Source organism: Protopterus annectens, chromosome 12.part0 (genome assembly GCF_019279795.1).
Source record: "Protopterus annectens isolate FY-2018-M chromosome 12.part0, PAN1.0, whole genome shotgun sequence".
Classification (NCBI taxonomy): domain Eukaryota; kingdom Metazoa; phylum Chordata; order Ceratodontiformes; family Protopteridae; genus Protopterus; species Protopterus annectens.
In genome coordinates, this window is record NC_056746.1 from 508,382,292 (window position 1) to 508,395,193 (window position 12,902).

At 36.9% G+C, this 12,902-nt stretch overlaps 1 protein-coding gene across 1 annotated transcript in view; it reads right to left on the bottom strand.

Moving 5' to 3' along the window:
- Window positions 1-291: 291 nt before the first annotated feature.
- LOC122816679 (cytochrome b-c1 complex subunit 2, mitochondrial) overlaps window positions 292-12,902 on the bottom strand; it is a 475,154-nt gene continuing 462,543 nt past the window's right edge. Inside the window, exon 16 of the mRNA XM_044089644.1 lies at window positions 292-587. Coding sequence (XP_043945579.1) covers window positions 504-587 — 84 coding nt within the window. The 3' untranslated portion in view covers window positions 292-503. The remainder of the gene's footprint in view (window positions 588-12,902) is intronic.

Sequence of the window (12,902 nt, forward strand, 5' to 3'; positions counted from 1 at the left end):
CAACATGTAACAGGGACAGGAAACAAGAACAAAAAAGTGCACCAATAATTGTTACACAAAGCAAACTTAAGTTATATTTTCCATAAACTTTAAACATTACAATGAAAAAGAAACTGTTCATTTAAAAAGGCAAAAGAGACTTCTTAAACTTTACCTTGTTTAAATTACAAAAAAAAACTGAAACCAACCCAAACCACCTGTAATTTGTAACAAAATTTCATACTGTTTGAACAGAAACTTTTGCTCTCCAACATGCAAATTACTAGAATACAGAAAGAAAGCAGAACAAAGGGAAGAACAATTTTTTTTTATTACTGGTGAAACTGTGACAAACACAGAACTAATCACGACCCTGCAGGATGCTGTGAACTACTGCCCAAAGCCCATCTGTTCATAGAATAGAACTGGAGACACAGTATTGACAAGTTTCTTCTGGAGATGAGAATTCACAGCTTTAATTTGTCACTTCATCTGATGTACAGCAATCAAACGAACAATCTACTTTACAACTCGTCAACGAAAGGTGTATGTCCTAGGTTCCCACTTGCTGCCATAGACTTCTTGCCAGCGATAAATTTCCTTGCAGCCTAAAAAAGAAAATCACAGTTTAATAATACTTTAATAAATATTACTTAAAATAATGCAAAAGACCTCTAAGATGCCATCAAAATCTATACAGCTGGTACCCAGATAAGCAAACAATAACCCTTGGTATTAGATAATTAAAATGGTAGCATATAAGCTAATTTTCACATGCAAGACTGGTGACTGGTTACAAAAGCGTTTTCCTCCAGCTTCCAATTATTTCAGGTAATTAAGAAAGAATAACTCTGACTGAACCACCCCACACCTACACAAACTTTTTTTTTTTTTTTTTTTACTCAGGGGGTCTATGAAACTTGTATGTGGTACAAAGTATGGTGCCATTTTAAAACACTAACTAGGATACAGAAACTAATCAAGCAGACCATTATGTGTGAAGATAGGTGGTCTGATGATTATCCTGGATTGCCAAATTAGTCTGATAAGCAGTTCCTCCCATAGCCCTGTCTTAAGTAACTAAAACCCATTGATGATTTGTACTGTACCACTACTCAAACAATACATTCCAGTCATACCATCCTTTCTGCAATACAGCACCTTCTCAAATATAATGTGAAATGTCCATTTCCATAATTTATTTTATTTATTTATTTTAAGCCTTCCCCTTTTCACCCACCATCTTATTCTCAGCAAGTTCATTCCTAAACACTCATCTACCTAAATCATAACACCTCATTTCTCTTCTCATTTATTTCTGTTTCTCTGCTCCCGCCACAGCCCCTTGATACCCTCCATCATTTGACAACCCTACACTGCTGTGCACTTCCTAGACACCCAACTTCCCTCAGTCTATCAGGTCTGCAGACCTATAGGGAACACGAAAGATGCACCCCTATATCACCGCCCTTTACATTAAGGGAAGGATTATCATGCTATTCTAGAATCTACTCCTCCCTTTGTGCATGCCATCTTTTTTTTTTTTAAAGTACAATTTAGCATAAGATAAATATCTAAGGGATTTCCAGGATGGCTGAACACTGATCAACAGCTTAATTTCAGTTCTCCCAAATGGAAAAAAAAAATGATTAATAAGGGCCACTAATTCTGCATGTTTTAGTAAAATTCAATTACTGGCTAGTAAGTACACCACCTAGAATCCAGCAAAGAAGAAACTTACAGCCTGAAAGAAATCCACTAGAAAAAGTGAAGAAAAAACACTGACTGGGAAGGATCCTGCAGCTGTTCAGCAGAAACCAATTCAAGCTCTAGCTTTGGTACAAGAGAAGTATTCCAGTAATTAAGAGAAAAAAAAACATAAGTCAAATGCGCTCCGAGCTGATTTAAATACATGAAACACTGATGGAGTATATCTGCTCAAATAAAATAAAAAAGCAGGAAAAAATGGAAGTGGTTTTAAACAGCGCTACAGATGAGTAGATAAAACTGCAAAATTAGAGGTCAAAATGAAGAAAAGGCAGGTTGAGTACGAGACTGCTCAAGAACAGCTGTTTAAAAAATGGCAGTGTTAGAAGACAGAGCATGAAGAGAAAATGTGAGATTTTCTGTTGCACCAGAGAAACTGGAAGGACCAGACTTAATTTTATGAATGCACAAATAAGTGACTGGACTAGTATTCCACAACAAGACCATTAGATGAAAGGGCACCTTGTGTGTCTGCTCCAAACCTGACCATGAGAAAGCAGTCAAGACCTGTAAAACTGGCCATAAGAAGGCAGCAAAGACCTCCTGTATTAGTAAAGATGTGACTGTACCAGCAGAAAGAATTGATCTTGGCAAAATTAATCGTATTAAAGACTGGAGACAATAGAGTGCTTGTGTAAAATGCCTATCACTGTAAACCAGGCAGAAGAGAAGCAAATTTATCCCAGGAATCAAGGAATGTAGAGAAGCAATTGTGAGACTCAAGCTGCTGCATCCAACTGTCTTCAGTATACATATATATATATATATATATATATATATATATATATATATATAGAGAGAGAGAGAGAGAGAGAGAGATTTTTTTCTGGAGGATCAAAGTAATTTTTGATGCACAACAGGTTGGTGGTGGTGGGTACTAAAGGGGTAAGCCTTCAAACAGAAGGGGACTCCAGTTCTCATTCTTCTGATGGTAAGATTCATAGAGAAACTTAGCCAATGAAAATGCTTCCAATGTTGCAAAGGAGCACAGGCGTTGACTTGAATAAAAGTACCTTGGACTTGAACAGGTGTCTGGAGTTGGGAGAAGACAACAACACTGAAATTAATGAATAAATGTAAGACTAAAGCATCAGTCACTTTTGTGAAATATGGCTTAGAAGAAAAAGTGTCTGAGAAAGATTGGATTTTTGTTGACTTTGTTAAACTTGTTGGGGGACTGATAGGTACATGCCCTATTTAATGTTTGGAAGGACACTAAAATGGAAAAAATGGTAAAATATAGCAACATTTTTTATTCTTAACAGTATTTGTATAAAACATTTCATGACAAACTACATATAGGCATATCAATGTAAAAACAGAAAAAAGGCTGGACAAAAGCATTCTTAAATCAATACATTGTAATCTTGGGTTGCAGAGTTGTTGGATGGCGTTTAGCAGTGCACTGATTACAACATGCAGAATAGAAATTTTTTTCTTTCAATTTTGCATAGGTTAAAGTTAGGATTAATGCCCTTGGCTTAATCTAATGACATTTTTTGTGTAAAGGAGTTTCTTTTTTCTTTTTTGAAAGAGACACCACAATGTGATGAACAGCTTTCTTTAAGCAAATAAATGTCCGGTGTCAGTTGAGAAGACCACAGTTGAGTGTAGCTGTACATTCCAGTTTTCCATGGAAACAAGCTGACTAAATGTGAAGGCAATAAACCAAGACATTATTTACCGAAAGAAAGGTACAAGGACAAGCAGCTCAGTAAAAATATTTTGAAATTACTGGACGTGAATAAGAGAAGGAAACTTTTCTGATAACTAAATACTTTAATACATTTACTTAAAAACATAATTTGGTATTATTTAAAGGTAGTCAGGGCATTTTTTCTTAAGGCTAAACGTTAATGCTTTCTGAAAGCATACAAGTTGTTTTTCACAACTGGGAGGGGGAATAAATACAAGACAAGAACAGACAGCAATTATTGTAAGCAGGAGAATGTGGATTAGCATGGATAACCTTAATTTTAGGTTAATTAATGCCTGTGGGTGCAGCCTTCAATTTGAGACAATTGTTCCTGTTAGGAGGATAAGCATTATTTGAAGACGTACACAATTTTGTAAAGTTAATAGGTTCTGGGTGGTGTCCTGAGGGTGTACTTTAAGGGTTTTTGTTAAACAAATACTCTTGTAAAAATCACATAAATGGAAATGACAAAAAAACTGTGTAAAACACTAGTTGGTACATGTAACACAAAAGCTGGAAAAAAACATTTAGAAAGCGGTCATATAGAATAGGTGGGAATAACTGGAATATCTTCTTAATAGCTACACTAAACATATTTTGGAACATGAATGGCCTCACAGGTATAAACAAAAAGGTAAGAGTATTAAATTATATTAAGACATGCAGAGTGCAAATAACAATGCTACAGAGGAAACATTTGGAAAGTACTCGTGAATTTGATAAGGAAAAGATTTCAGAACGGATATTCAGCAGAATATCAGGGACAAAGGAAAAGGGGGAATTACTTGCATTAATTGCTACAGAAGCTTCATTTGTGGCAGCAAGGGGGCTACTGGCAAGAGAGGAGGATTATGCTGGCATGTATTCATATTCCAACTAAAACTGCTATTAAGGAGCTTAAGAAATTTTGGGGAAAAATAATTAGCCTTCAGCAGGGAATATTACTTGGAGGTGGGGACTGGAACTTGACTTATGACAGTGAGGATGTATCTGATTAACATAGAAGGAAAATATACAGTGGATAAAAATGTGGACTCACCCCTGTTAAAATGCCAGTTTTTTGTGATATAAAAAAAAATGAGACCACAATAAATCATTTCAACACTTTCCCACTTTTAATGTGACCTATAACCTGTACAATTCAATTGAAAAACAAATAAATCTGTTAGGGGGAAAAATATAAAAAAAAATGTACAATATGCTGGTTGCATAAGTGTGCACTCTCTTAAACTAATACTTTGTTGAAGCACCTCTTGATTTAATTACAGCATTCAGTCTTCTTGGGTAGGAGTCTATAAGCATGGCACATCTTGACTTGGCAATATTTGCCCACTCTTCCTTGCAAAAGTGCTCCAAATCTGTCAGATTGTGAGGGCATCTCTTGTGCACAGCCTTCTTCAGGTCACCCCACAGATTTTCTATTGGATTTAGTTCTGGGCTCTGGCTGGGCCATTCCAAAACTTTAATTTTCTTCTGGTGAAGCCATGTATGTTTGGGGTCATTGCCATGTTGAAAGGTGAAATTCCTCTTCATGTTTCTAGCAGACGCCTGAAGGTTTTGGGCCAAAAGTGACTGGTATTTGGAACGGTTCACAATTCCCTCCACCTTGACTAAAGCCCCAGTTCCAGCTGAAGAAAAGCAACTCCAAAGCATGATACTGCCACCACCACATGCTTCACCATGTGGATGGTGTTCTTTTGGTGAAGTGAAGTGTTTTTTGCACCAAACGTACCTTTAGGAATTGTGGCCAAAAAGTTCAACCTTGGTCTCATCAGGCCATAACACATTTTCCCACATGCTTTGGGGAGACACGATGCATTATTTTGCAAATTTTAGCCAGGCCTGGATGTTTTTCTGTACAAGAAAAGGCTTCCATCTTGCAACCCTATCCCATAGTCCAGACATATGGAGAATACGGGAGATTGTTGTCACATGTAGTACACAACCAGTACTTGCCAGAAATTCCTGCAGCTCCTTCAGTGTTGCTGTAGGTCTCTTGGCAGCCTCTCTGACCAGTTTTCGTCTCGTCTTTTCATCAAGTTTGGAGGGATGTCCAGTTCTTTGCAATGTCACTGTTGTCCCATATTTTCTCCACTTTTTGATGACTGTTTTCACTGTGTTCCATGGTATATCCAATGATGTGGAAATATTGTATACCCTTGTCCTGATACCTTTCAACAATAGATCCCTTTGATGCTTTGTAAGCTCTCTACAAACCATGGCTTTTGCTGTAGCAGGCAACTGAGTAAATGTGAGGAAAATCCTACTAGGACAGCTGAACTTTCTTCGGGGTTAATCAGAGTCTCTATAATTGATGGTAGGTGTGTACCCAAGAAGACTGAATGTTGTAATTAAATCAAAAGATGCTTCAACAAAAGTATTAGTTTAAGGGTGTGCACACTTATGCAAACAGCTTATTGTACGATTTTTTAATTTTTTTATATTTTTCCCCTAACAGATTTGTTTTTCAATTGAATTGTACAGGTTATATGTCACATTAAAAGTGGAAAAAGTTTGAAATGATTTATTGTGGTCTCATTTTTTATATCACAAAATCCTGGCATTTTAACAGGTGTGTGTACACTTTTTATATCCACTGTAATCAAAGAGGGTAGAGCTGTGAAGAAATGTAGGAAAATATTTGGTGTGGAAGACATGAATTCAGTAGCAGAAATACTGAAATTTACTTTTTACTTCCCAAAGAACAATAACTGGGCAAAAACTAAACAGAAATTATATTTCACAGGAAAATGTGCATTTACTTGAAAGCTTCGACACACATACAAGAGCATATGTCAACAACAAAGAAAAATGCAGGACAATGAATTAAAAATGAGACATTAGTGCTTCCCCACCTAACTGTTGAAAAGAAAGGAATTTAAGGAACGATTAGTGGAAATCTTCAGATGTTGCAGCTAGTGCGTGGGACAAAATGAAAATGGAGTTTAAAAAAAGGATAGAAAAAAGAAAGATTTATTAAGTAACAAGATTTATTTGGAGGGAGTGACAAAGGTAAAGTTATTGCAGAATAAGGAGAATCTCACAGAATACGAGGAGGCACAACTGCAGTGTTAAAAAGAAAATAAGGGAGTTTAGAAAGACTGCTCTTAAGCAATTGTTTTGAAAACTACAGAGCACAACAAAATCTCAGCACAACAACTTCGGTAACAGAAAGTAGAAAGGGTTGACTGCCATACTTCGGGAATCTCTATCAAGAAAAATAACCAGAGATCCAGTTGCGGTATTAGAGATATTTTGAAAATTTTATAAACATTTGTATAAAGGCAGAGGAATATGGAAAAGGAAGCTAGAAGTGAACTGATAAAGATCAGGAAGGTTTTGTTTAACAGCATTTTAAAAGGAATGGAAGTACCAAGATCCTGAACTGTTTACGTCTATAATAGCTAAAAGAATGGCAAATGTGCTGCTAAAATTGATAGATATGTATCAACGTGGTTTTGTGGAGGGGAGGCAAACATTTGACAACATTAATAGAACAAGGATGATCCAGAGAGAAGCAGAATAGAAAATACTGCTGCTGCTGGTGGTGGGTCTTGATGCAGAAAAAGTATTTGGCAGAGTATGCTGGGATTTTAGGAGTACGGTAATAGAAGTATTTGCATTTCCTTAAATAATGCTAAGGTTAATTAGGAGGTTATATAAGGAATGGGAGTCAAAATTTTATAAGAGTGTTCCTCTCTAATAAGTTAAGCAGAGAAACCAGGCAAGGGTATCCTCTCTTTCCCCTATGTTATTTGTGTTACATTCAGAGCCACTAGCAAAGAAAATGAGAGATTCAGAAATTCAAGGAGATAAGCTGGATGCCAATCAAGAAAAGTTGGCTTTATTTGCAAACGATATTTTGTACCGGATAAAAAACATAAAATGACATCTCCGTGTTGAGGGACACTCAGTTTCAAATCTCAGTTTCAAATTTTCTGGAATATAAAATTAATGAAGATGACACAAAGGCTATAACTGTAAACTATGTAACTACACGCAAACTGGTTGGGATTGGATAAAAATGAAGCATTTAGCAGCGTGTGTTAAAGGATATGGTAGCTAAGGATATTTGGGAAGAGACTAACCAAAGATAAGACAATGAGAAACAAAGTTTGTGCTTATGGATATGGATAGCAAGACACAAGCAGTGAAAATGTTTTTAGTACCGTTAGTTTTATATACAGGTCATGCATATTTTTATCAACCAGAGGAGAAGTTGTGGACAGTAATTAAGAGTTGAAGGATTTCATCTGGGAGGGGAAGTGGGCAAGGGTCAAGTCGGATAAGTTGATCCTTCCAACATAAAATACAATCGTGTACACTTCCATAAATTCAGATGTTTGAGTGTATTCGCTGTTGCAGTTCTGACGTGTGATTCCCTGTTGTCGAAGCCCTTGGCCAGCCCAATTACCACAGACTATCTCCCCCCCAAAGCCAGTGGATACCCTACCCAACATCACTACACTTGGGTACAACGGAAATTATCTGGTGACATGACCTCAGTACTTTCTTGACCCCAACAAGCAGAAGCCTCACACCAGGGTGTTCTTGCAACCAGGAGTCTGGGACCCTGTATTCCAGAATAAGTATGAAGGACATGGGCCATAATGACTGAGCCAGGTGACTGTTCTAGCCTATTCCACAGAAGGAGAGAGAGAGAAATAATACTGCAACAGTGAATACATTCGAACGTCTACATTTATGTTAAGTGTACACAACTGTACTATGTTCTTCATGTTTCACTGTTGCAGTTATGACTTGTGGGATGATTCCCAAAGCTGAAAAGGAGGATGGAAAGATTAAGGACAGGCAGTGAAGCCCTGCAAAATGTCAGTGGCAAATTATGCTCTAGACTTGGAAAAGGTATGAAGATAGTAATGTTTGGTGAAGGTATGCACAGAGGACCAAAGCTGCTTCCAAAATGTCCTTGGTGGACACCCCTTTAAGTAAGGCAGTATAGGTGGCAGCAGCACTGGTGGGATGTGTTCTCACAGCCTCACGAGGCTTCTTACCATGATGGCTGTAGCAAAAAAGATACAGTGGGAGATCCATTTGTAAATAGTTTGTTTTGAAACTGGTTTCCCCTCAGTACTGGCAAAGGCCAAAAAAAGTTGGTCTGATTTCTTGACATTCTTGGTTCTAAGTAGTAATGCAGTTGCCTATGCATATCCAATGTATGGAAGATCCTTTATCCCTTGTTCTGAGGGGTAAGAAAGAATGCAGGTACATATATGGTCTGGTTTAAAGCAGTCTATCACTACCTTGGGCACAAGGGAAGAGTTGATCCTGACAGACACTGGGTGTAAAAAAAATGAAAGGTTCAATACACACAAGGGCCTGAAGCTATGACACCCTTCAGGCTGAGGTAATGGTCACTAGGAAGGCGGTCTTCCAGGTCAGGAATTTTATATAGTGGAAGCCGTTGGTTCAAAGGAAGAGAGGAAGGAAGGGTGCGCTTCTCCAGAATGAATTGAGGTTCCAGGCTGGAACACAAGGTTTCTTGGGAGGTCTAATGGGGACAATCCTCAAAAACTGTTTCATGAGGGGATGTGAAAAGAGGAGGTTGAGAAGGCAGACAAGCAGAAAAAGCTGAAGTGTGGATTTTTTATAGGAGTAGGAAAGCTCTTTCAAAAAGTCTGGATAAGTATAACAGGATGAAAGGGATCTGAGCTTGAAGACGGTTTTGTCCCTTCTGTCTGCACCAAAAAATGAATCTTTTCCATTTAGATGAACAAGAGGTTCTAGTGCTGCTTCCAAGATGGCTGCACACTGAGTAACAGCTTGTTTCTAGCTCTCCAAGTATGAAAACAGAAACTCAGCAGAAAAGGCCAGTAGACTTGTGTCTATGGGTAAATTTCAGTAACTGGCTAGTAAGTGCACTGCCTGGATGCCAGGAATAAAGAAACACAGAACACCTGGAAATAAATCAGCTATAAAAAGTGAGGAAGAAACACTGACTGAAAAGTTTTGCAGCTGATCAGCAAAAAGCAATGCAACCTTCACACATGACTTCCGATAACCTACAGGAAGACAGAAGACAACTGATTACAAACCTGCTTAAAATAAACAAAACACTGATGGAGTATAGCAACACAGACAACAAAAGGCTGGAAAAATAGAAGAAGCTTTAAACAGATATTCAGATGAAATGATAAAGCTGCAAAAATCAGAGGTCGAAATGAAAAAAAGGCTGGCTGAATATGAGACTGCTCAGGAAGAGATGTTTCAAAAAAATAATATAATTAGAGGACACAGCAGGTAGGGAAAAACCTAAGATTTCCAGCTATACCACAGAAGCTGGAAGGAACAGACTACATTAATTTTATGAAAGCACATATAAGCAACTGGACTGATATTCCCCAGCAGGAGTTGTTAGTTGAAAGGGCACACTGTGTGTATGCTCCAAACCTAGCTATAAGAAAGCAACCTAGACCTTTAATAGTAAAGATGCAATCATACCAGCAGGAGGAGTTGATTCTGACAAAAGTGTGGCAGGATGACAAAATACTAAAAGTGTGAGGCAGAAAAGTGCTCCTGGAGAATGATTACTCATTGTACACCAGACAAAAAGAGAAGCAAATTCATTCCACTATTCAGAGAATCAATCTCACACCTGAGTCTCAACAAACTGCTGCATCCAGCTGTCTTTAAGCTATTCTTCCCTGCAGGGACAAAATCATTTTTGGATGAAGTGCATTCTAAGGAGGTAATACAAGTTTGTCCAACAAAACAGAAGGAGATTCTGCTTCTTGTTCCTCTTGTTCCACAGTGACTGTACCTGTGAAAGCTCTTCCGGTATTTTAACAGAAAATGTTGGGAGATAAGGAAGGGAGCACGAGAGCTGACTAGAAGAACTGAGAGTACATTGGAAATGAAGCAGAAACTTGATCTGGGGAATGGAGAACAGTAATAAAACCAGTAACAATGTGGGATTACAATACAGTAATTACATTTGTGAAATATGATAAAACAAGAAATTTAGGAAATATTGGACTTTTCCAAAAATTTGTTGGATTTGTGGGGGACTCAAGTATATGCCCTACTTCATGTCATTAATGGTCAGAAAAATACTTTGGCGAGGGGAGAAAGCTAAGTAAAGAAAACACTTTTTTTTAATAGTACTATTTGTGAAGCATGTTTTTCTTTGCATGCTATTTTTAAGTGTATTGAGGATTGTATAAATACATGGTGCTGTTTTTCTTTTTCTCCCCTCCTCTTTCTTCTTGTACAGTTTTGAGAAATATAGGCAATGCAATGATAAAAAAAGAGCCTGGTTAAAAAGGCATGACAAAATTAAAACTGATGTGCTTTTTTCATTATTGCATGGGGAAATGACTGGCTTAAGGACCTTCGATTGATTTGATTCAACACACACACTGCAAACAAATGAAAAAGAAAACTGATTATTAGGAGGCTTTTTTCCTAGCAAATGCGTGTATACTAAGTAGCAATTCAGCAGCTGGACTTCATGTCTCCATGAAGAAAATCTGATAGAGAGAAACTGGAGATGGTCTGGTGGAGGGGAACTGGCCGAGGGAAAAGAAAATGAAAAGAGAAAGTGGCTAGGACATAATGCCCTATGAAAACAATCAGGGGGTTCCCCAGCTGTGAGAGCTTTAAAGATAATATAAAAACAATTAGACTCAAAGTAAAGGTTTTCTCAGTTTTTTATTTTTAAATGCAATGGGAGATACTAAAATAAACAGATGCTTTTTTTCTCCCTTCTCTCTTTCTTTGCTCAGTTTTAAGAAGTGTATTCACTACATGGAAAAAAGGGGGAAAGAGAAGGGTGGGAGAGAGGAATGGTCTGGTTAAGAGAGTATGACAAAAGAAAAATCAGTGTACTTTTTTCCCATGCTTGCACAGGGAAATGACTAGGTTATGACCCTTGGCATTATCTAGTAACAAGTTTATCAGAAAACATATAGATGAAAGGGAATATTGAATATTATGAGTTTTTTTCTGGTAAACATGTCACTAGAAGAATTTGATAAAAAGAAATGGCTTGGAGAAATTGTTTGCTGAAAACATTTAATTGTTTTCTCAGACGGGAGAGTTATGAAGACCGACAAAATCAAATAGCATGTACTATAATAGCACAAGCTGTACCACTCATTTTCGCATGACTTTTTTTGGTTAACTCTAGCCTGTGTGGCTATCAGCTTTCAACTTTTGTTCTTATTAGGAAGCAAAAACTTAAGTATATTTGAAGATGTACATAGTTTTGTGTGCGACTATTAAGTTAATAGGTTTTTAGGAGGTTATTTGTTCCATTTCAGGGCTTTCAAAAAACAAAAAAGTTATGCAAGTTGTGGCACAGGTGCAAATGGATATGACAAGAAACAACTGTATAAAAAGACCTATCTACCGAACAGTATATGCATGTAACATAAAAGCTGGAACTAGACATTTAACAAAAAAGCAGCTGAACATAAAAGGGTGCTAATAATAGCTACACAAGAAAATGATGCTTTCTGTAATGTCTTTCAATCTAAATGGTCTTACAGATAAATATAAAAAAGAAAGAGTAGTGAACTATATTAAAATGTAGAGTGCAAATAGCTATGCTACAGGAGACACACTTGCAAAGAACTGAATATGTGAATTTGATAAAGGTTTTCATGATGGTTATTCAACAGAATATCTGCGGCAAAGAAAAAGAAGAGTATTTACATTAATTATAGACCCAAAATAGCTGCAAGAAAACGGAACAAGCAGTACTTTCGTTTCTTATCTTCTGCGCCCAAGTATACTCTGCTGCGTGTTGCTTCCACAAAATAGGTTTATTTAAAATGTTAAGCGAAACCAACTACAATAGATTTTGGTTAATTTAAAACAACAAATGTTAAACGCTTTTCGTTTTTGACAATTCAAAACTTTTTCAAACAAGTTGTTACTCCGCCTCTTCCTTCAGTTTATAACAGTTCATGACATCACGTGTAAAAGCGGCTTAATAACCATTAAACTATTGTTATAACATTATAAAATTATAAAATACATTCACTGATCAACTAAAACCACTGAGACCTTGCCATCACGCAGTCCCATTATACATTCTTAACAACTCAATTTCAGTACATATATAAATATATATGCGCTCCGCTTCGTAATAGCACTTTAAATTCCCTGTTTTTCTAAAAATATATATGTACGTGTGCTCATCATCAAAATAACTTATGTTGAGCACATTTACTTATATAACTTCAGGCCACTGAGGTTATACCCTGTATTGAAAATAAGTGTTCAACCCTTTCTTCTGAAATTAAGCCTACATAAAAGGCTCTACATTATCGTATTACTAAGTACACTATAAAAGTTTGTAGTGTGTATTTTGCTACATTTATATACTTTAAAATAATTCTGTTCTTATTTTTATTATACTAAACATTCTTATATCCCTTCGTGCGTTAAGACTATATAAGCACTATTGAGCAAAAGCCTAAAAGTGCAAATGCGT